We start from the raw sequence: 22,990 nt of genomic DNA, 5'->3' as shown, positions 1-22,990 counted from the left end.
TCCTTGATCGCGTCCATTCCGCGTCTTATCGGTTTTCCAGATCGCAGATCGTCATGTAGCCGCTGATGAAGCTGCCCGGAGATAACAGAATTTCCGGAAACTGAGTATACGACGATGCTCTCACTTCCGGACCGTTTCTAATTGAAAATCATCGTTATATCGGGGCTCGTTTCGCGTCCCTAGAAAACCAGCAGGGGTGCCTCTGTTCACCCTGTTGATTGTGCAGGTAACGGAGGGTTGAGGCTGCAGCTGCGCTTTCGACCAATAGAATCAACGGCCGCCGTCTCGATGTGCGAAATCGTTCAAAGGCTAAACGCCTCAGTCCTTATTACGTACGCGAGTCGAACACGTGCTTGGGAGGATCCAAGATTTAATTTAAACGAGCTTATCTCTCGCCCCCTTGTCTCTTAATTTAGCGGGGCTATCAGCCCTGCTGCTGCTGCTGCTGTTGCTGCACGATCCGCCTTCGAAGCGGGGCGGATGGAAGGCGGAGATCACGGAGAGGCGTATGTAAGAAAAAGTTATGGGAGTTCAAGTGGTGGTGTGAGATAAGATTCTCGCAGTCGGAGTTTGTCGGCTCACCGAACAACTCGGCAACGTTTGTTTGTACGCTCTTTGTCCGCGCGGTGATATGTCAAGACCGTGATAGAGCGATTTCGTCGGTCTGGTAAGAGTCAAAAATCGTGTAATAATGGAGGCCGAATTACTTTCGATTAATATGACCGGCAATTACACCGATCATCCGACGTTTCCGAGGCCTGTAACCATCATCGCCGCTGTCTGCGCCATCGTTTTTGGAATCGTTGGAGTCACAGGTGAGATGAGTTTAGGAATATAGTTGCAACTTTAACCTTTTTCCAACCCTTTAATGGCAAAGCCTGTTTTTTGTTGAAAAAAATCATTTCTCATAATCGCTTCAAATTTTTTGCAATCAAAATGATTTTTAAATATAGTTTTTCGATTTTTGTGCCTGAATAAAAAGTTTCTCAAATGAAACTATTCAGTGAAAAGTTTTTCTAGAGTGCGTTACTATTTTTCAAATTATTTCAAGAGATTTGAATTAAAATTGAAGAAGATATTTTGAAAAATGACTGTTACGTCATTGTAGAAAATATGCTCCAATGGTAGTCAAAGGTTTAACAATACCTCATTCACGATACTTGATATTTATTTCGAGCCAGTTTCGTGTTTGATATGAAATCCTGGTGAAAATTTCTGCACACTCTTGTAAGAAATTTTCTTTTAATTTTTTGCACGGAAAGTTTCGTCCTGAGTAAATTCTCTACCTTCGCGATGAATCATCATGAGGTCTTCCAAATGAATTTTCCTACAATCCAGTTATGGATGAAAATTGAATCAATTTCTTTCAAAAATGAATAGGACATTTTGTGCCAATTTCTACCATTTCTTAGAGCGATAGTTTTTTTTTTCTCGAATCTCTGGGCTTATTTCGCATTAGAAATATACAGCGTTTTGTTCTTCTAAGTGGAATAAATTTGGTCATTCGGTAAAACGTAATTCAGATAACAAGCAGCCTTTTTTTTATTGTATATTTATGTTGAAGAGATTACATCAGCAATAGCGGTCAAGCTCATGATTCTTTCGTTGGATAACAGATGCGGTTAGGGAAGTCACACCCGAGCCGTATGATTGCTTAGATTATTATAAATAATAGAGGTTTTGATCAGAATTCCAAGAAGCCTGGGAATGTTAATGATAAACTAGAAGTTGACGGTGATCGGAATAATAATTATTACAGTCATTGTTTTATTAACATTGTTTGAATTAACCAATCTTATGCCGGGATTTTCCACGAGTGATTAAGTCGAATTGATGAGAGTCTTCAGTGTAAATGTTTATACTTTCGCTCCTTGATAATCGACCGGAAGTATTTGTAAAGAGAATCGAATTAACGACGTGATTTTTGCCCCAGAATTCTTGTTTCAATTATTCCTTAGAACGATAAGTAAGGCGCATCTCGACACTACATCGATGCAGCGAATGGATCAAACCAGAAAAATTATCAACGTAATAATTCCCGGGGACTTTTTCAAGATTGCAGGAAAACTACGCTGCAGATAACGTTGAAGGACGCGTTATTAGCGAGGATCCTTTGCTCATAATCCGGCCGTAAAGTGATAATCTTCTGGCTTATTAATTTTCAGGCAACCTGATCACGGCGATAGCTCTCCTCAAGTATCCAAGGATAAGGAAACATGCCACTACCGCATTTGTAATCAGTCTGAGTATTTCGGATCTAGTATTTTCGGCTATCAATATGCCCGTCACAGCGAGTCGCTACATCGAGTTACATTGGATTCTCGGTGAAGTGATGTGCAGGATATTTCCAATATTCTTCTACGGAAATGTCGCTGTTTCTCTGCTCAGCATGGTCGGCATAACGATCAACAGGTGAGCGCGATTTCTTCATTCGGTTATGTTTTCACCCCAACATCCGTCCATGTGACTAAATTTCCATAATCATCATCCTCTTCAGATACCTGTTGATTTCGAGGCCGGACATTTACCCGGAGATATACACAGAGCGAAGAATAACGATGATGCTGGTTGGTATATGGGTGGTCAGCTTCAGTATCCTGATACCATCGCTGCTGGATAAATGGGGAACTCTTGGGTTGGATGAGAAAACATTCTCATGCACGATACTGAAGAAGGACGGTAGGAGTCCAAAGAAGTTGCTGTTCATTATCGGTTTCGCGATACCGTGTTTTGTGATAATCTTGTCCTATCTCTGCATTTACTGGCGGGTCCGTCAGAGCTTGAAAAAATTGCAAGCCCATTCCGGAGGTAAACGGGGTGGTTTTCAACGCAAGGAAGACTCGCGGGTTACGCGACTTATGCTGACGATATTCGTTTGCTTTTTACTCTGCTTCATGCCGCTGATGGTCGCCAACGTCGTCGACGAAGAAATGGAGAGGCCAGTTTTCAACGTTATAGCCTCCATACTATCGTGGGCTTCGTCTGTCATCAACCCCTTCATTTACGCCGGCACCAACAGACTTTATAGAGAAGCTTACAAGCAACTTTTGTGCCCACCGAGGACGAGTAACAAAAATTTTAGACCTCCAAGGCCGACTCATTCTCATTCTAGCAAAGTTTCAACGCCAAACGTGACGTAGCGTTTTTACGTAATACTTTTTTTTATTATTGAACTTGTTTTTTTTTTTTCCATCACCAAAGAATGCAGGACTCGGGAGAAGGAAACCATTTTGTACACATGTTGGAAGTAAAAAAATTCTGTTGTGCATTTTATTGTGCAACTATGAATGAGTTTGAACAATTGATTTACACTTTTAGTTTTTCGTATGAAAATTGCTGGTAACAAGTGAATCTAAAAGATTATACAAATTTTCATCTCAATAAACTGTCATTAATATACAATATGTTTAATTTTATATGTATGTATACGTATATATATATTCAAAAATTAAATATTATCGTTAACTATTATACAATTTGTATAGTGGCGTTGGAAAAGTCTACGATTTTGAATTATGTATAATATGTTTTGTATAGTAGTGAAAACGAATATTTTCTATGTATAAGGCGTACAATATCGCGATTTCTCTCATTACATATTATGTCTGCTAGTAAAATGAGTATTTGGCTACGAAAAAGATTGTATAAAAGTCACAAAATAATCATATTGATAATAATTATAATAATACTGAAAAAATCGAATAAAATGTACGGATTATTAAGACTTCACTCGATTCAATAGTAAATATCTAATTTATCAGTTACCTTACAAGTTATTATATTTATACTGATTGCTTTGCAATCAGTATTATTTGGACGGAATCGTGAAGTACAGTGTATCATTTTCGAATATCAATATACGACATCGCGTAGTCAGATCTATTGGTTGCAAAAGAAATAAAAAAAAAGAAAATTCTCTACCCTTTCAACAAATCGAAATAATCAAATGGTTTTCGCAAACCGATGAGACTAAAAGCTCAAATTAAGCTACCTTGTATAGATTCAGTTATTAATATACTTACGGTATAAAACGTAGGCCAAAACACGCTTTTCCGTTAAACTATTCTAGAGGCAAATTTTGCTCGCGTTACTGAATGCAAAAAAGTACAAATGCTATCACTGATGAGGATTCAAGACGTTCTTGACTGGAACAAACGATTCAATAAATACTCCTTCACTTTTTTCTTTCAGCTATCGACAGATAATAGCCATTTGACAAAAACGTTCCACGCATAGTAATTTTTCAAGGTCAATTGCCGTGGAATGTGATAAAAGATGGTTCATGCAGATCTATGCGAAACAAAGAACTGATCGACCGAATGCTAATTCAGCTCCAATTCCGGGATATAAGGTTCCGTAACAGATGTGATCGGGCAGACGCTCAAGGTGTCCTAGAAATAAAATTTTAAATATAAATTATAGGCACAGTCAATTTCTCGAATTTGATTTTCCACGGAACGCACCCACGATTAAAAGGCGCAAAAAATGATCTTACGATTCTGACAAGTTCGTCGAGCGTCGGTCTTTCGTCCCGATTGGTGCTCCAGCAGGACAGCATCACTTCGTAAAACGGATCCGGCATATCCCTGAGCTGAGGTAGTCTAACGTGTCGTCTGACGGCGTCCTCGACCTCGTCATCGCCGACTAAATCCGCGTAAGGCGTCCCCCCCATGCTGAATATCTCCCACAAGAGGACCCCGAAGGCCCAGACGACGCCCTCCTGGTGCCACTTCTCGTTGTTCAGGAGCTCGAGAGCCTTCCAGCGGATGTATTTGATGTCCTCAAGAGCATACTTCGCTATCCCGTGTCCCATCAGCTTGGGAGTGCCGTCGCTTTCGAGACCGACGCTTCTGGCGCAGAGACAGGTGTGAACGATCTTGTGATTCTGTAGGTGAAGCAGCGCTGAGGCGACGGACACACCAACGGAGAGTATCTGATTGGGAGGTAGAGGATCGCCGGACCTCGCGGCGAGCAATCGATTCTTCAGGGTCTGCGGCGGCATCTCAATGACGACGTAGAGCGACTCAGGAGTCTCACAGGTGCCGATAAGTCCTGCCAAATTGATGTGGCTTCCAACTCTTATGCAGACGTCGAGCTCCCTCAGCATCGCCTTCTTCTCCGAGGCCCTGAGGAGGCCGTCGGATATGGTGTGAACGGTGGCGGTCTTCGGGACCCCGTTTATCTGCACCGTCCCCATGTGAACGGTCCCAAATCTTCCGCGGCGAACAACTGCTGCGTCGATGACCAGAAAGTTCTTCGGGATGCTCCACACCTTGCTCTTCAAGTCCTGGTAGTGGTTCTTCCGCTCGGGAACGTCCTCGGGCACGTACGCCATATTATCAACCTCGCAAACAGGTCCCTGAAGTGTGAGCTCCTGCTGTTCGGACGAATGCTTGGCCCGGCTCCTGGCGTGCCGCCGCCGCAAAACGACGTAAGTCAGGACGGATGCGAGGAGCAAGACCCCGAGGAGAACGATGGCCACGTAGAGGACGACCACGGTCGCGCTGGCACCTCTGGGTTTGGGGGCTTCCAGGCCCGCCGAAACAGTATTAGTCAACTCCGAGTAGCTGTACTTCTTCTCATCCCTAATCTCGGACGTCACGATCAGCCCAATGTGCGGCATCGACGACCGTGTGTCCAACGGCGCGTTGTAGAAGCGACCGTTTCTTCTGCCGTCCCCAATCGTGAAGGTCTTGTACCGCTCGTAGTCACCGGCCTCGAACTCTCCGGTCACGTAGTAGCCCAAGCCTTCCTCCCTGGACTGTTCGTAGCCTGGATAAGTCCGATCACTGTCCGTCGGTGGGATCGTTCCTGCCCTGACGACGACCACTTGGTACCGACTTACCGGGCCCGATTCGCTCGAGCCCTTGGCCAGCACGACGGTCACCGTGGTGTCCGTTTTGTTCACGATTTTCGGGGGGTCCGGCTTGTCTGGTTGACCGATCAACGTCCAATTTGTGGAATAAGCTGCCGATCCGCTACCGTGAGTGTTCACCGCGACTATTGAGACGTTGTAATTCGTGCCAGGCTGCAGACCCCGCATTGTTGTCGTGTTCGACGAACCGCCTTGCACTTGAATTTCAATCGTAGGCAGGAAACCAGAAGCATGCGACGTCAGAGAGACCGCCCGAAGGTTGTAGGCTATCAGTTTACCGTTCGGGACGTTCGGTGGCTCCCAGGTTATCTGAAGCGCTCCAGGCTCGCTGCGGATCAGTTGAATGTGTCTTGGTGGACTTGGACCTGTGCAGAACAATTTACGCGAAAAGTCATCATCGGTGTGCCTAAAAATACACCCAAACGGAATAAAGCTTGATTAAAAATGCTACTGAACTTATGATTCATAGAATTATTTAAGTAGGGCAATTTTACTGAGTCTGGTCATCGTTTGCTCCACTATCCGAAGATTATGTTTACAAACAACAAACAAGTACAGAGGTGCTTCGATCTATGCAAAACACTCATTTTTTAATAATGAAGTGTATCAAGTATTGAAAATTCTGTCCATATTTGCTGAAAGTCGGATTTAAGTCTTGAATTGCGTGATTGAAGAGCCACAAGTGGTATGTAGACCCTGGTCCTGGTTTATAACTCAATGTTACTGACTACTATGTTTCAACATCAAGAACTGTTCGGATTGTAGTCTTCTATAACGTTTTTTTTTTTTTGTACAAAGCGTGCTAAGTACGCATACTTTTTTACCAAGCCTCTTAACAGTTTTTATCACCTTTTAGCCCAGTGCTGTAAACGCTTACGGAGTCAAGTGAACCGCACAGGGCGGTGGGCTCAGCTACGCAATAGATTGTGCACCCTAAGGAAGGACCGCTTCTTCCGTATTCGCTGCCGCAGTAGCATTGCTGGTCGTTCATCAGACCTGCAAACCTGTGTGAGTGACATTCTTGTGAGTATGATTCATGGAAATTATTCACAGGCGATTTCCTCACACTTCTAGACCTCATTCAGACCACGAACTGTTCTTGATGTCTGCGGATATCCTCGATTTTCAGCCCTGCTACATACAACCACCCTGGTTTTCAACTCACATGTAATATCGGGAACCGCATTCCCGGATACATTCGGATGGCGAGCTCGGATGACTGACTGCCAGTACTGGAAAGTCCACATCAGCTTCCAAGTTTCGGTAGCATCCCTTATATTCGTAAGCCTCCTGGGCAAAAGTGATGCCACCGAGCACTGAAGTCAGTATCCAAAGAAGAATCATTGTCTCATTCCGCGTGACTGATTATGCAGGTATTTTCACAGTTGAGTTTGTTCAGTTGATCGTCTATTTTTCATTCATATTACTCGGATGAACCGGTCCTGATTGTTTTCGAAGACAACGCGGAGAACCGGGCGTCGATTTTTGTCTACGACCACTGACAAAACTAACAACACTTATTTTCTGGCTATGACAAGATTCAGACACTGTGACTATGGGCGCGGTGGCAGCTCCCTCCTGTTGTTGTTATTCGTGCGTCAGCCATTTGCAGCGACTGCGCGATTATCTGTTCGGTTTACGAGTCTTAGGATCGATTTATGCACCTCATCACTGCGCAGACCCCAAACTCAGATCTGGCCAATCCCTGCCTTTCACAGACGTGTCGTGTTGAGTTGAATTCGAACGGCTATCGGCTGTGTAGTGCGATGCACTATCCTCAATGCCTGAATAAAAAGTGCACCATTGGTATGTAATGCAGCTTATGGTAGTAGTTGGAAATGCAACATTGAGCTGCTGTTTTGCGATAATTAGTTGGTGTGCCAATCGTCACGATGTTGGTTGGTAGTTGGTAATTGGTAGTAGAGAATGGTAAGTAGGTTGAGTCAGCGCCACGTTGCGATGATGTTGGCGCCAGTTTTTAGGAACTATTTAACCAGCGGTGGGTAACTAATCCTGCAACTAATGCCGGGCGAAACAGCTCTAGGTCTGGAGAAAGGCGCTACGGCACGGTAAAGCTGGAACTAAAGTTAAAGTGGGAGTATTGTAGCCGTGAGATCTATCAATACTAAGAGAACTTGAAACCGAGATCGACATGATAATATACGGTTCTGCACTGTGATGTCAAGAATTAATTCGCGCTTCTGCTTATTTTTCCTTTAATTTGATTGAAATTTAATTCCTCGTTGTATAATAAGGCTTTTCTCAAATCCATCGGGGAATGAATTAATCCTAGAATGAAGGGAGCAGAGTTATTTGATTAGTTACGTCAAAACGTGAAAGTTATAACGAGACTTTTGCAACCTTAATTATGTGGAATTAAGATAATTACGGTTATCCTTTGTTCAATAATCGCAAAGATGGCTCATGATTTCAGTATACATTTACTATATATATAGTAAATGTATATGATAGCGGTTTAAAAGGTGATTTGAAATTTTATGGAAATGAAAGAATTTCAATTCTGAGTCTCGTCAACGGAGACAATGAAAATCATAATGTAGTTTCTCAAAGTTCGTTCATTTAAATCTCGATTAACTTTACCGCTGCCTGCCGCCCGCTGCCAGCTTTTTCTTCCCTGGCAATATCCCAACTTCAGCCCCCTGAGAATCCCTGCGTCTTACTCTGCCTTCACCCTTCACCAGATGAATTGCAAGAGGTCCTGAAATCCGGCTGCCCTTTCGAGCACGTAATTTTAGTAGGTGCGAGACGACGCGTGTTCCAGGGACGCGATACGAACAAAATTGTTCACGTTCTTGTATAAAAATAAGATGAGGTTATCCTCTATCTTTATCTCTCTCTCTTTTTCCTTTCATAGCCAACTGCCTTTACGGGTGAACTTTGCATCGCGATGCGATCAAACTAGTATGGTTGCGTTTCGGAATCCCTCTGTTCGCACTGTCACGTATCAGGAATCATCTTTTTTTACTGGTATACATTTCTGGAATTCGCTACCGTCTGAAATCACGCCCATTCTGCCTGTCTTTCGACCGCGTTGCTATGAATATTTGATGGCGGCAGAGGAACGTGAAGCGAACCCGGTATAGATATGGAGTATGATAATTTGATAATTTGTTAATGTGTAAAATTGTGCAGAGTATGGGTATTGTGCCTGTATGGTTGTATGATAATTTTCAGCTTTTTTTCTGCAGAGTGTATGTAGCGCTTGTAATTATCATTTCATTATTTCTGTTTCTACTCTGGATTAGTATTACTTTCTTTCTGTTAATTATTTACTTCCCGTGTTATTTTGATTTAACTATTGTTTACTTTTTTGTTTGTTTTTATTCTAATTAAGCTTTTCTTTTCTTTTTTGCTTGTTGTTATTTTCTTTTAGGTTTTGTTTTTCCTCGATTATTATTAGAATTAATTAGTCTTAGGTTATCATTGGTTTTTTATAATTTTTGCCTGTGGTCCTTGGGGAGTTACACTCCAAAATCAAATAAATATACTTTCGCTCTCTCTCTCTCTCTCTCTCTCTCTCTCTCTCTCTCTCTCCCTCTTTATGTCTCTCTTTCTGAATTGGGAATAAGAAGAAGATTTCCCTCGGGAAAAACCTCCTGTGAAATTTTCGTTTAAAAATAATCGTCCGGTTCTTTATAGATTCTCACGGGACAAACAGAGGCTGAATGGTTTAGTAAATTTATTATTCAAAATAATTTCTCGCTTATATTCAGGATATGTACGTGAAGGATTTTAAACTACTCGGATATTTTTTTTTTTTTCTGTCAAATTGAATCCTCGTTTAACGTGACTTATAAATAATACATTCTACAAGATTATATTCTTTCTGGCTCGTTTAAAATATTCAACATTCCAAATAGCAATGTGTATGCAAATTGCTTTCAACGTCTTCTCTTCAAAAATACATAAGACCGACGGAAGGAAACGCGAATAAACGAAAATTTTATAAAACAATTTTGCGCGCCGGGTAGAGAATCGTGGAAATTTTCATAACAATTTATACTGTTACTTGGCGTAAGTTGATTTGTGCGAGACTTTCGCATCGGGTGGCTACTGATCAGCATCAAATGTTTATACCTATAGTAATGATTACCACGCCTCGCCATTCAGACGATATTTCACGTTGCGCTACGTAAAATACGTAAGTGGATTTTGAAAATTCCTCTCATTGTAAGCACACTCATCGTCTGAGAGAGAAATACAACAGTTCTTTCGGAGTGAAGTCTACAGGCACTCGACTTGAGTGAAGGTACTGCCTGCAAAATGCATCTCTCGAGGACGCACGGAGGCTCTCATAACTGTGAGCTTGCGGTCCGAGCTGAGAAGAGGAAGACTTGATACTTAAGGAGCCGTAATCCGCCTATAACTGCATCTTTACCGCCATCACGTGGTATTAAGAAGTGTAAACCTGAGCAGAAATTCTCATGAGACTTGCCTTACCACCACCTTCATCAAGTACACATCGGGTTACCTGATCAGAGCCTGGACCGGAAATGTAACGTACCGTTCTAGAATGCCCTGATCAGGTTGATTTTACGTGTTTGCGATGGTCAGACCCTGATCAGGAGTTGATCAGAAATGGATATGGGAGCAGATATCTACACAACTGTTCAACTGCACAATCATATTTCGTACGATGTTGCAGGTAGATGGTCACACTTTATTACAAGTCATCTGATACGTCTATCATGAGAACGCCAAGGACTCCATGACGCCTGGTGGCTGCTCGCGGTACTTGCAATGTGTCACGTTTAGTCAAGATCAGATCAGGTGCACCGTAATAGAGTTTGCTTGACCCAAGCCTGCTCAGGACCAGATCAGGCATACCTTACTCAGATATGCCTGATATTAACCTGACTAGGGCCACATTAGGCGTGCCTAAGTAAGGGACGCCTTAGACCGACCTTAATGACGCAAGTCTGATTTTAACCTGATCAGGGCCTGCTGGGACGTCAGGTTGGTCGGATTGAATTTCTACTTGGAAAGTTATGGGCCGTTCGATGTAAGGAAAAAAATGGTAGAGTTTCCATAAAATTCTTGAGAACCACCGTGGTTTTCTTTCAGCACTACGACCTGAAATAGTAGCTACGTATTTTCGTTGGATTTTCTCTTCCCCTCCGGTTTTGGTCCGGCGACGTCTGGGATGGGTGTCAGGCTTCTCTGACATCCAACTCCCGATCTGTCTGTGTATTTCCGAGCATGGTTTGACTTGTTTCTGAGGTAGTCTGACGCCGGGCCATCGACTTCTCGAACACATCTCCGTTCGTCTCGCTACTTTCGGCCAATTTTCCTGTCGGGTGGTACTCAGCTGTGAAATTGGCTTCCGATTGAACTACCCTATCCAACCCTGTTCCCCATTCCGTACGATCGTCACCTGAAATATCTCGTTACTCGCCTTAGCTCTACTTCGTCGTGACACTCGCGCACACACACACATACACAGACACGTCTCGCTGTTTCTTGGCTTTTTTGAAACTGTACTTACAACAGGCGCTGAGGCTCGAACCTTTCGCGTCTCGCGTGAAAAGGGCAAATCGAAGGTGGATAACGTAATAACTTGAAGAATAAGGAGAATAAGGAATATGGATGAAGGCATCAACGCTTCTCTTCGATTTGCGAGTTTTAGTATATACTACATACAGGTATATGTACTTTCGTAAGTATATACGTATAGGCCGGGCTTTAGAACTTGGATTGTTTCCTTTCACGTATTTCATATGCTCTCAGTAATCTGCAGGACTGCTGCTGCTGCTGCTTCTGCTGTTCTCGCTGAGTACAAAAGTGACGGCCTCGTTTGTTCTTTTATACTTATTTCGTACTTTTTTGATGCCCTCTTTGTTTCCGCGAGTTCTCGTTCTACAGTCATTTCCTACTCGTTGTCGGAACCCCTTTTTCCAGATTCCCCATCTCCGCCACTCTCCGTTTTAGTGCCGAAGAGACGTACAACTAGAATCATTTTAATTAATCAAATGGAGCATAAAGTTATTTAATTCGACTTCTCTGTCTCCCCTTACCGGTCTCGTCCGCCGCTTCCTGATTAAACTACATGACCAATTTTCTACCTTCTCTTGTGGAAAACAATTTGGAGAACAACCTTCAGGGGACTGGAAAATATGTTCCCGTTCTCTTTGGAGTATAAGAAATAAATGCGCCGTACCTGTAGGCGGGTATCAAGATAAGAATCCTCAAGTCAGTCACTCCCATTTACCGTTATTTTATACACACAATTTCAGAATATTAGTAAAATTATGGAATATACGTAGGGTAATTTGTTGTTGATTAAAGCATGGTGAAAAATTTTCTATGAACAATCTAAAAGTCATTCTCTCTAACAAGTATCATAACTCGAAATGTGCTAACACTCATTTTATGAATCAGAGTTCTCATCGTAGCTCAAAATATATGCCGTGAATTTCAACTCATCTGTAATCTAATCTTGGTTAAAAGATTTATGATATTCTGTATAACCTGTCAAAAAACCAATTGAACAATTTCAGCAGAGAATTGTGTCGAGTCGTTGAAACTTTGCTATCGTTTTCTGAAAAATAACCAATTTCAAGCTACGCCAGCCCTTTGCCATCTAAAGCGGGGGAAAACTAGTTCGATAATTAATTAAAGCAAACAGATATAACAATTGAATTTGTGTAGGTAAAAATTTTAAGTCAGTCATAGTATTAATAACCGGGGCTGAATATTGATACGGCACACGCACGGAAGTGAATAATGGGACTTGGTACTTTTACCTCTCATTCGTGATTGAGGGTAGTTAAATGCCCCTTCTAAAATTACATTACTTTTGATTTAATATATCGTATATACGCACTTGAAAATACAAAGTTATTCAATTCGTGCCACCGCACAATAGTTGCCGGGGATCGTGCCATTGGCAGGCACACGAAAACTGTGCGGTTTGCGGTTCAACGATTTGTTTAATGATAAGATAATAGTTGTTAAGCAGAATAAAACTTTGTCGAATATTCACGCTCCACCTCGGCAGGAAGTAATTCTTGTTATTATACTTTCTGGCCTACAATCGACCCAATTGTATGTCGTCCAATTCGAGGTATTTATAAAAATTTCATTTAGCTATTTTCGAGGCAACATTTCCGCGGCACAAAACGTGAGGCATAAAATTCGACGTTAAAAATACCCGTGAAACCATCTTTGTCTGTCTCGCAGCAATTGTAGAGAATTATCTGAAACGTTTTAAATCGGAATCAAAGGCTTTCTAATTTTATTTGCATAGAAAAGTTGTTGTATAACATTGACACAAGTTGACGAAGCATTGAATGATACTCGAAAGATTTCCTGAAGCAGCAGGTACACTAAAAGTTAATCTCATGAATTTCACTTCGCAGATATTATTCCCGCCTGCAATTTTGTGAGTATAAAGAATACGTCCTATAAGTTCCAGACGTCCAAGAATCGCACTAATCTGGGCCCAGGACGTAAAGCTGATTCAGTGAGTACGATTTAAAGCTGGAATAAAAAAAGGTCAGCAGCTAATGATTTGGTCACAGAAAATCGAAGGTCACGCCGCGGTAGCAGGATACGAACAAAGATCAAGGGGGTCGTTCTGGTTATCCTCGTAAAATAAAATGCGGAACGAATTTAGCCTCTTGTCACCTCGATTAGGTGCTCCTGTCGGGTAGAGCCGGGCAATATCTTGAGGTTTGTGGTGCCGACGTAGAGCTGCCGAGCGGGTTGGTGCTGCGGGTGGGGGTGGGGGTGGGGGGAAAGCTTGGCGCCGAGTGATCGGCCTTTGCGCAGAACGTTTAAGCTTCTCGCGCGAGCGGCGAGAGTCGCGTATTCCTCCCCCGTCCCCCCGCCCGCCACGCCACTTCGTTCCGAAAGTTCGCGGACGATTGAACACGAAGCTCGGCAGTCGCGAGGCGGGCACGTTGACGAAAGCACCATCAAACCCCCCAGCGCAGCCCCGCGGCGAAGCTCTGAACATAAAGCTTGCCAAGCAGAGCGAGTGTACTGCGAGAAACGAAAGCACAGCGCAGAGTCGATCGGCGAATTTCCCCCTCCAGTCTAATTCAGGGGATGGTCGGAGATGTTGGGTTAGTCGGGCAGTAGTGCGTGGTCGGTTGCCCTAGTCAAGGGGCACAGCTGGCGCTTCTCTTACCCCGTTGAATCAATCCGCTCGAGGAGGAGCAGCGCGTGTTTGTTGCTGGGAAGGCTCTCTCGCTGGGCTCCGCGGAGTCGCAGTTTCATATCTTGAAGAGCCGACGGTACCATAAATTGTCACGAGGCATCTATCGATTTGTCTCGGCGACGCCGACGGCCGTGGCGGCGTTATGAGCATGTGACTTGGGCTCGGTGAGGAGAAATTCTTAGACGGCATAATCTCCGGCTTTTCAACCCCGGCAATTGGAAGTCGGATATTTTATGGAGGAGCGTATTCTGCTTCACAGGGTGTGTAGACCTGCTTGTACATCGCATACAGTGGTCCTGAGGTCAGGTGGTAGACTCCAATGTCCGAAAGTGACGCGGGCTTAGACGGGAGAGCTTTTTTAATCCAGAGAAAAACAAACTGAAAGGATCGCCACGAGGCCCCGAGGGATGCTCTAAGACGCTCTCTATCGATTGGATTCTCTATCGTATTGGGTTTGAAGTAGGTCTTTTCTTGCGGATAAGAATGGAGAGAGGAATTCCTCGACCGCTTTTCTGAGCTCGAAGGGAGGAGGAGAAAACACGTAAAAAAAAGACGGTTTCAAAACAGACGTTCTCAACCATACCAACCCATACAGAGAAACTATTGATTTGGTATTCGTGCAACAAGATACTCGGTCGCAGATCCATCGTCGCAGTTCTTCCCTACCTCGAGGAAAAACCCGTAAATATTGGTGTAAGCACAGGTAACTGGTACATTTGGCCCTCCCGATGTAGAATGTAAAACTTGAAGATGAAGGCGAGGGCGAAGTCCGGGGTGAGAAGCTCCGAGGCTGACAAAGGAGTGGGGCAAAACGCTGAAGCAATGTCGGGGGAAGAAAATATTTTTCCAAGTATTTTTCGGGTGTTACTTTTCCCAGGCGAAACGTGCTCCCTTGGGCAAAACTCGTCGGAGCACATTTGAATCGATAACACGCGCCCACTGCTGAGAAACACACATCAGGACCAGCATTAGCATCAACAGCAGTAGCAGTAGCACCGGCAATGCCCAAGTGAAAGAAGAAAAGAGTCTACTCGTTGGGAACTTGGAACTCCCACCAAGTTTGTATCCTCCTTGAAGAACGTGGTGGAAATGGATGCTGAAACCTGAGTACTGGACTCTTCACAGAAGGCGGTATTCTTGTGAAAAACTACTAACGTGTACCTCCATCCTCTTCACAGGCTCCCACTTCATCCCTGTACCGGCTTAAGTGCCTTTATTTTCGTACTCACTGAGACTCCACACTGTCGGACCAAACGTGCCAAATTCCGATCTCAAGATGAATCCAAGTCTTGACAAACTTCGTTCAGGAAACGCCGGTTGTCGTCATCAAGCGATCACTCCATCCCAGAACTTGGGATGTTCCTAATGGGCCCGCGAACACGTGACCATTAGCGGTCAACCGAACACCGGAAATGAGAAGAATCATGGGATTTTGCTCTCAGCTCGTTCCGCGGAGTGGAGACCAACTGGCGGGAGAATGTGACTGTTAGTGGTTAATGGGTACAGAAAATCACGAGCGTTTCCTGACAACTTTTGCATCAATATGCAACCATTCCGTGGGATTAGTTTGGCCTGGTTGGCGTTGATGATCGTTAACGTAGTCACGGCAACAAGGAAGAACGAACGAGAGGCTGTCTTGATCCCAGGAGATATAGTCCTGGGGGGGCTGTTTCCCGTTCATGAAAAAGGTGGCTCGTCCTGCGGTCCGAAAATCTACAACCGAGGAGTACAGAGGCTCGAGGCGATGCTGTTTGCCGTTGACCAGATAAATAAGCAGCATGAAATTCTACCGGGAATAGCGCTAGGTGTTCACATACTGGACACTTGCAGCCGGGACACTTACGCGTTAAATCAGAGCCTCCACTTTGTCAGAGCGTCGCTGTCCAATCAGGACATAAGTGTTCTGGAGTGTGCCGACCGTTCGACGCCGAGGGTTCGCAAGAGCGCGAACGCCGGTCCCGTTTATGGAGTCATCGGGGGCTCGTACAGCTCAGTTTCACTCCAGGTGGCAAACCTCTTGCGGCTATTTCACATACCGCAAATATCGCCGGCCTCGACCGCGAATGCGTTAAGTGACAAAACACGATTCGACTATTTCGCCCGCACCGTGCCACCGGACACCTTCCAGTCCATGGCCCTCGTGGACGTGGTCAAGAGCGTCAACTGGTCCTACGTCTCGACCATTTACTCGGAAGGCTCCTACGGCGAGTACGGAATCGAAATGTTCACGCGTCAGGCGAACGACAGGAATGTGTGCATCGCGGCCGCCGAAAAGGTGCCCAGCGCCGCGGACGATAAGGTGTTCGACAACATTATCGCTAAGCTCCTCAAGAAGCCCAACGCCAGAGCTGTCCTTCTCTTTACTAGAGCCGAGGACGCCAGACGGATATTGGAGGCTGCTCGTCGCTCGAACCTGACCCAACCGTTCCAGTGGATCGCGAGCGACGGCTGGGGGAAGCAGATCAAGCTTGTCGAGGGCCTTGAAGACGTCGCTGAAGGCGCGATCACGGTTGAACTTCAGTCCGAAAATCTGCCTGGCTTTGATGATTACATGGCCTCGCTCACTCCAGAGACAAATCGACGGAATCCGTGGTTCGGCGAGTACTGGGAAGACGCTTTCGCCTGCACCCTGCAGAAGAACGTACCCCTGGTCACCAACCACACGATCAACGTTTGCTCCTCGAGGTTTCAGCTGACACCGGCATACGGTTACGAACAAGAGTCCAAGGTCCAGTTCGTCGTCGATGCTGTATACGCCTTTGCCTACGCGCTGCACAACCTGCAGAGTGATCTCTGCGGACGGAACGTGGGGCTTTGTCCAGCTATGGTCAACTTCGACAGGGGTGTATTCTACAGGAGTTATCTCCTCAATGTTTCTTTCACTGGTTCGTAGTCCATGATGTCGTTGTTGAAGACTCGAGTACTACCTACGTCTTAAGCGCAACGCCAACCGCGAAATTTAGTGACAAGTTTTCGCTAGTCTTTTTCACACCTTGACCCCTTCTTCGCATTTCACTTTTCGCAGGCTCTTTGCCGTACTGATTTATTGCCGCCCGTTCCCTGTCAGCAGTTCGGGTTAATTACTCAATTACTCGTTCGTTCGATCGTTCCCTTCCTTCCCTCCCTCTTTCACTCCCCTTGGCTCGTGCCTACGTACGTCAGTTCCTGATGCATTTTATTTTTCAGATGCTGCCGGCAGCGAGGTGAAGTTTGACGAGCACGGAGATGGTTTGCCACGCTACGATATTTTGAACTTTCGCAAGGTCGATCCGAACGGCACCAACGGATACTATTACCGGGTAAGTGCAATTTCCTAACAAATTACCAAGTTCATCAAGTACAACAGCCTTGCGTCGATTAGTAATGCTTCCGATCGAGAGGAAAGTGATTTAAAATATTTACGACTGTCGATATCAATTATAATACCGGTACCATGTACAGTCACCGGAAAACGGGATCATCAGGGAAAAACAATCCTGCCGACAGCCGACGACATCTGATACAGTTGTAAAATTATGAGGGTAGTATATGTGTCAGGCACCGACAGACTGATTAATGGGTTTACAAATGCAATATTTTGCCGCGTCAACCTCGTTGTCAGGGTCAATAGAATCACGGCGTAACTCTGGGGACATGCCAGTGCTGTTGCATGGCGGGTAATGCATTATAGATCAACATCCCAGTCCCAACACCGTAGCTAACGCAGATTTTTCTTACGTATAAACAAGTAGAGAGAAGCGCTAGAGAATGCGCTGATTATATTCCTGTGCAGTCGGGGCGTATTGCGGCCCCTTTATCCCCCCGTGTAACAAATATACAACTATACATAAATCGATATCCTTCAGGTAGTGGGAAAGTGGTATAACAAGTCCCTCAATATCAGCACGGATGATCTGGTCTGGTCGAAGGGAGCAACGGAAATTCCTATCTCGGCTTGTTCGCTGCCCTGCGCTGCCGGGATGATAAAGAAACAGCAGGGTGACACGTGCTGCTGGGTCTGCGACCAGTGCGAATCGTACGAGTACGTGTTCGACGAAAAGACGTGCAAGGAGTGCGAAGAGAACCACTGGCCACACCCTGACAAAAAGGGCTGCTACGAACTACCGATAACTTACGTTAAGTGGAGCAGTGCATTCGCTATTGTTCCCGCGGTGATCTCGTGTCTAGGGATCACCGCAACTCTCGCGGTTGGAGGTCTCCTCTTCCGGCACAGAGACACACCGGTTGTTCGGGCTTCCGGAAGAGAGTTGACCGGCATTCTTTTGGCCGGAGTACTCGTATGTTACTTGAACACTTTCGTCCTCCTGGCGAAGACGACCACCGTCACCTGCGTCCTGCAACGATTCGGCGTCGGTGTTAGTTTCAGTGCGGTTTATGGTGCCCTCCTCACAAAGACCAATAGAATAGCGAGAATATTCGACTCAGCATCGAGGTCCGCCCGCAGGCCTCGGTACATAAGCCCCACATCTCAGGTCTGCATCGCCACTGCCCTGATCGCCTTCCAAGTGGTCATAACCCTGGTCTGGATGATCGTCGAGCCACCGGGTACGAAGAAATTTCAACCCGACAGAACGCAGGTGATAATTCGGTGCAACATCCAGCACATGAGCTTCCTCTTCTCCCAACTCTACAACGCCTTGTTGATCGTAATATCGACTATCTACGCGGTTAAGACCCGCAAGATACCCGAGAACTTTAACGAGAGCAAGTTCATAGGGTTTACGATGTACACCACCTGCATAATATGGCTAGCCTTTGTCCCCATTTACTTCGGGACCGAGAACTCTCACGAGACCCAAATCACCACCCTGTGCATAGCCATCAGCCTCAGTGCATCGGTTGCGCTGGTCTGTCTCTACTCGCCGAAAGTCTACATCATCATATTTCAACCGGACAAAAATATTCGCGGAAAGGTAACCATGAGCGGCAGCACGTTTAAGAAGCAGGGTAGCAGTGCAGGTGCATCTTCGGTCACGAAATGTAAGTGACCTCCGTTAATTCTCGTCGCCGGTTGGTCACTCGACCCCATCACCTCCCGGATTTCCCTATCCAGATATTCCGCACAGTTCGATGTAATCCTCGATTGTTTCACAGAAAAATGCAATTCCCAGCACACCCAGACTAAAGACCGATTTGGCACTTGGCCATGAGAGGCAGGCCGACACCTCGTGTGTAAACTTTCCAAGCCTCACCTCATACTAATTGCAGTATAAAGCAACATTCCCAGGACTGTCTAGAGAAATACGTTGATAATAATTGTTCGGTTGTTTCGCGAAAATTTTCACAACTTTCGGGTTATTATTATCCGACCCAGCAAAGTGGGCGTGGTAAAGTTTTTCAGCACAAATAGGAAGTAAACTTTGTACGAACAAAACGAATATATGTATTTGAATGTAACCATTTGTTGGGCAATTATACTGCCAACCATGCATTCCATCGTATACATGTAGGTACCCACACTGTTGATCAGATAGAGAAGTCGGTCTATCTTGGTGGTCGATCAATTTGCGGTCGACCGTACTACATGCCTGTCATACCGCCGACCTACATTTCATAACGAGATCAATACCCGACTATGCGTAAATTAACGTTTTTCAAAACCGTTTCTCGATTTTTCACCTCGCATTAAACGTCCGTAAGAATCCGTCCTTTCGGAAACTCTGTCGCTCCCCTAAAATTACGGATCGCCCGATAGCAGCAGCCCTCGAACACTCTCATCAGCAGCCCCGTAATTTCAGGTACCGCATGCGATGGACCGAGCGAAAACGTCCCTCTCCAGCCGGCAATCAACGCTACAGCCCAAACGTCAGTTGGCACACCACAAACTCCAACACGTACCGTCCTTGCGTTTAAAGCCGGCAACGAGGAAGCAGTTGCTCAGCTTTAGCCACCCACGATCGAAGGGTCGTTCATCCTGATTATCGACTTGAAAAGAGGAATAATCTACAACATATTTGAATTTATCCCTCGACATAATTTGAGGTTGTGGAAGGAAACGATCCGGTCGAGTCAACTGTACAAAGACAAGTCTTTTCTCTTGATGTTTTATGTCAACCTTGAGTCTGTGCTGAAGATTCCTAATTCCTATCACCCAAGGCTACGCTTCATATCTGGGATTGAACGCAACGATAAAATCAATTTTTCAATGACAATAACCATATTGTAACCAACTGGCATCGTGAACCTACTTTTTGGGGTAGGTTCCTAAATTTCAATTTTACACATCCGATCTATCAAAAATGGACGATGGACTTTAATGTTGTTGGACAGAGCCATTCCTCTGCTTCACAGAAAATTTTATAAAGACAACTGCCAACCTGTCAAGTCGTTTCTTCACGATAATAATTACCCGAAAAGTTCTTTCAAGTCTTTGATTACGAAAAGATGACACCTCTAGCAGTATAAAAAATCTTCTGCGAGGCATGATCAGTTCCGCTTCACCCTTACTGATACGTTAGGGAATACTTCTATACTGTTAATAGTTAACGAAACAAACAGATCCAAGTGTCGTTTTCTACCTCTTCCATATGTTAAAGGTTTTTACGAAAGCTTCAATAGTACAGCGAGAAAGTTCGATATTTTCACTGTTACGAAGTTAAATAACAAGTTGTGGAACATCATCGTGAAAGGCAAAGACAAGGTATTTATCACCTCCCAATGGAACGCCGTGTATGAGATCAATTGATCTTTTGTTCTCTTATGTTTAAACATTTCTTATAATTATAAAATGTTATCGCTTTTCATAATGAACTATAATTTTCCGACGAGGGTGACAAGCTGACCATCAAAACTTTAGCAAAGAGACTCGTTTTTCTACATTTGACTCGACTGCCTCGTTTCCTTCCACAACCTCAGGAATAATTTACGTTCGAGTGCCTATAACTGTCTATTTATTAGATATATATCCGCGGGCCCGTGATGGGTTGAAAAGCGAGGAAGCTTAACGAATATTTCGAACGTTTTTCCCGCTAATTTTCAATAAAATGCTCTATGAATACTCAACTGCAACGCTGTGATGCGACTGCAGTGATTCAAACTTGAATTCCTTCCTTCCGTACCTATTTATAATATCAATCCATGGGGTGGTGAATGACCGTTTCACACATTTCCTTATCTTCGCCCATTTTTCAGTTATTTTAGAATCATGGGTAAATCGTTAACAGTCGTGACGGAATGTGTAAACGTGACTCGAAAGTTGCCTGAACGAAGAATAAGAATGTAATTCTGACTGGTCGGAATGTCGAAAAAATTTTTTTTAAATACTCAAGGTGTGGCTTAGGGCAACACTGAAAATCGTACAACGTTCCAAACAAAATATACCTATAGGCTAAAATAATTTGAACGCATTTGAGAAATAGAATACGCATAAAAAAGCTATAACGTGACGAGTGAACGTGAACCGTGAGTGTTGCGTGTGAAAAAATGATTAGATAAATCCACATACAGTAGGAGTAATAAAAGTAATATAACATATATACATAATAATCATACGCTTAGTAAATTGGTTATCGTACAAACAGATATAATATATTGACGATTCAAAGAACCGTTGAGATAATTATTTATTATATACACATTATAGAATCGTTTATCTATACCTAAAATACGGAAATATAATATATATATACATATATATAAAATGAGGTGAGCAAATATATAGGTTGATAAACCAATACAAAGTAAGGGGAAAACGGTCTGTAGATAAGTAAATGCATCAAATTAATGTTGTACGAATAGGGTTATGTAGGATGAGACATATTATATGTACATATAAATATATACTATATATTTGCACCGTTGTTTTAAACCATGGAATAGAAGACAATTTTTTCTTTTGATAAATAAAAACATCTTTTGACACGTGGACCATGCATTGAGAGGAATATGTGTACATGTGTGTAAAAATCTGCCCTACGTAGCAAGTGCACATTATGAATATTAATATACGTATGTATAAGATCAACATGTCATGCATATGTATACATACACATATACATAGGTTTATATGTAACATTCTGTGAAAGAGGAAGAAACAACCTGTCTGTACTTAAAGTTAACACGTCACTTTCTAAAGGTTTGATGATATATGATTAAATTTTTCATGTTCCTTATCGGAATTACCACTTCTTCGATCGCGAGTAATGAATTTATAGTTATGTATACGTGATTGAGCGATTATGCTATTGTTTATTCTGTTGGCCTCTGTGTACAGTTGTTGATGTTTGTCGTATCGTAATAAATTGTAACGAATTGTAATAAAAAATGATACATATTTTCTTATATTCGATCGATTTTTTTCAACCATATAACGATGTATGGTACAAACGCTGTCGCATATCGATGCTCCGCTAATTGCATCGTCTAATTGAAAGAAATACAGAAAAACAAACGAATAACGAACCAAGCTCGAAAATGGGAGAACTGCACGAAATATGCATTCGGACGGTGAAACGTATACGTTAAACGCAAAGCCTGCGCACTCCGCGTGTAATTTAATTGTCACTTGAGGTTCAACCGCGGCTTACTGAAGCCCCGATTTCCATAAACTAAATATTCAATTCACTCGAGATAGGAACCTCAGGGTCATTAAAGGCCAACCGTAGAAATAAGTGATTGGTAGAATGAGAATAATAAACAAGGTAAGTCAAAGAAAATCGAACCAAGAATAAGAAGCTACAGTTCAGTTTATCTTTCAGCTGCTGCGGTGTACAACGAATCTCGAATCAGTTATATTTTCTCTACTCGATTCCCTCTCCCCACCAGAAAATGACAAATACGGTAAAAGGAGCAAAATGAACAATGATAAAAATATAATTGTACGCAGTAACTTGCTGAACAGGGCATGTGGCTGTTAGTATTCAAAGCACGATTTCACTCTGCGTGGAAAATCCCCAAAATAATGAATATACCAACGTAATCCATACCGAGTAGCG

The 22,990-nt window shown here is 43.8% G+C and overlaps 3 protein-coding genes and 1 long non-coding RNA gene across 4 annotated transcripts; 2 read left to right on the top strand and 2 right to left on the bottom strand.

Moving 5' to 3' along the window:
* The first annotated feature begins 624 nt into the window (after window positions 1-624).
* Window positions 625-4,207, top strand: LOC107217576 (protein trapped in endoderm-1-like). Its single transcript, XM_015655146.2, has 3 exons — window positions 625-815; window positions 2,166-2,412; window positions 2,498-4,207. Exons 1-3 carry the CDS (start codon window positions 692-694, stop codon window positions 3,138-3,140), a joined length of 1,014 nt encoding a protein of 337 aa, XP_015510632.2. The 5' UTR covers window positions 625-691; the 3' UTR covers window positions 3,141-4,207.
* On the bottom strand, window positions 3,257-7,659 carry LOC107217589 (putative tyrosine-protein kinase Wsck). The gene is made up of 4 exons (XM_015655167.2): window positions 7,041-7,659; window positions 6,725-6,879; window positions 4,496-6,240; window positions 3,257-4,391 (listed from the first exon to the last, which is right to left on the bottom strand). The coding sequence occupies exons 1-4, from the start codon at window positions 7,217-7,219 to the stop codon at window positions 4,323-4,325; spliced, it is 2,148 nt and encodes a 715-aa protein (XP_015510653.2). The 5' UTR covers window positions 7,220-7,659; the 3' UTR covers window positions 3,257-4,322.
* A 3,858-nt stretch (window positions 7,660-11,517) lies between these two features.
* LOC124294831 lies at window positions 11,518-12,811 on the bottom strand. The gene is made up of 3 exons (XR_006904767.1): window positions 12,720-12,811; window positions 11,911-12,053; window positions 11,518-11,842 (listed from the first exon to the last, which is right to left on the bottom strand). It is a non-coding gene; the product is annotated as an uncharacterized LOC124294831 (long non-coding RNA).
* Window positions 12,812-13,808: 997 nt separating this feature from the next.
* LOC107217580 (metabotropic glutamate receptor) lies at window positions 13,809-22,319 on the top strand. Its single transcript, XM_015655149.2, has 5 exons — window positions 13,809-14,221; window positions 14,317-16,942; window positions 17,244-17,356; window positions 17,903-19,037; window positions 19,796-22,319. Exons 2-5 carry the CDS (start codon window positions 15,601-15,603, stop codon window positions 19,942-19,944), a joined length of 2,739 nt encoding a protein of 912 aa, XP_015510635.2. The 5' UTR covers window positions 13,809-14,221; window positions 14,317-15,600; the 3' UTR covers window positions 19,945-22,319.
* The last annotated feature ends 671 nt before the right edge of the window (window positions 22,320-22,990 follow it).

Source organism: Neodiprion lecontei, chromosome 5, assembly GCF_021901455.1.
Source record: "Neodiprion lecontei isolate iyNeoLeco1 chromosome 5, iyNeoLeco1.1, whole genome shotgun sequence".
Taxonomy (NCBI): Eukaryota; Metazoa; Arthropoda; class Insecta; order Hymenoptera; family Diprionidae; genus Neodiprion; species Neodiprion lecontei.
The sequence above is the reverse complement of the archived record's forward strand: the minus strand, read 5'-3'. Positions and strand labels throughout refer to the sequence as shown.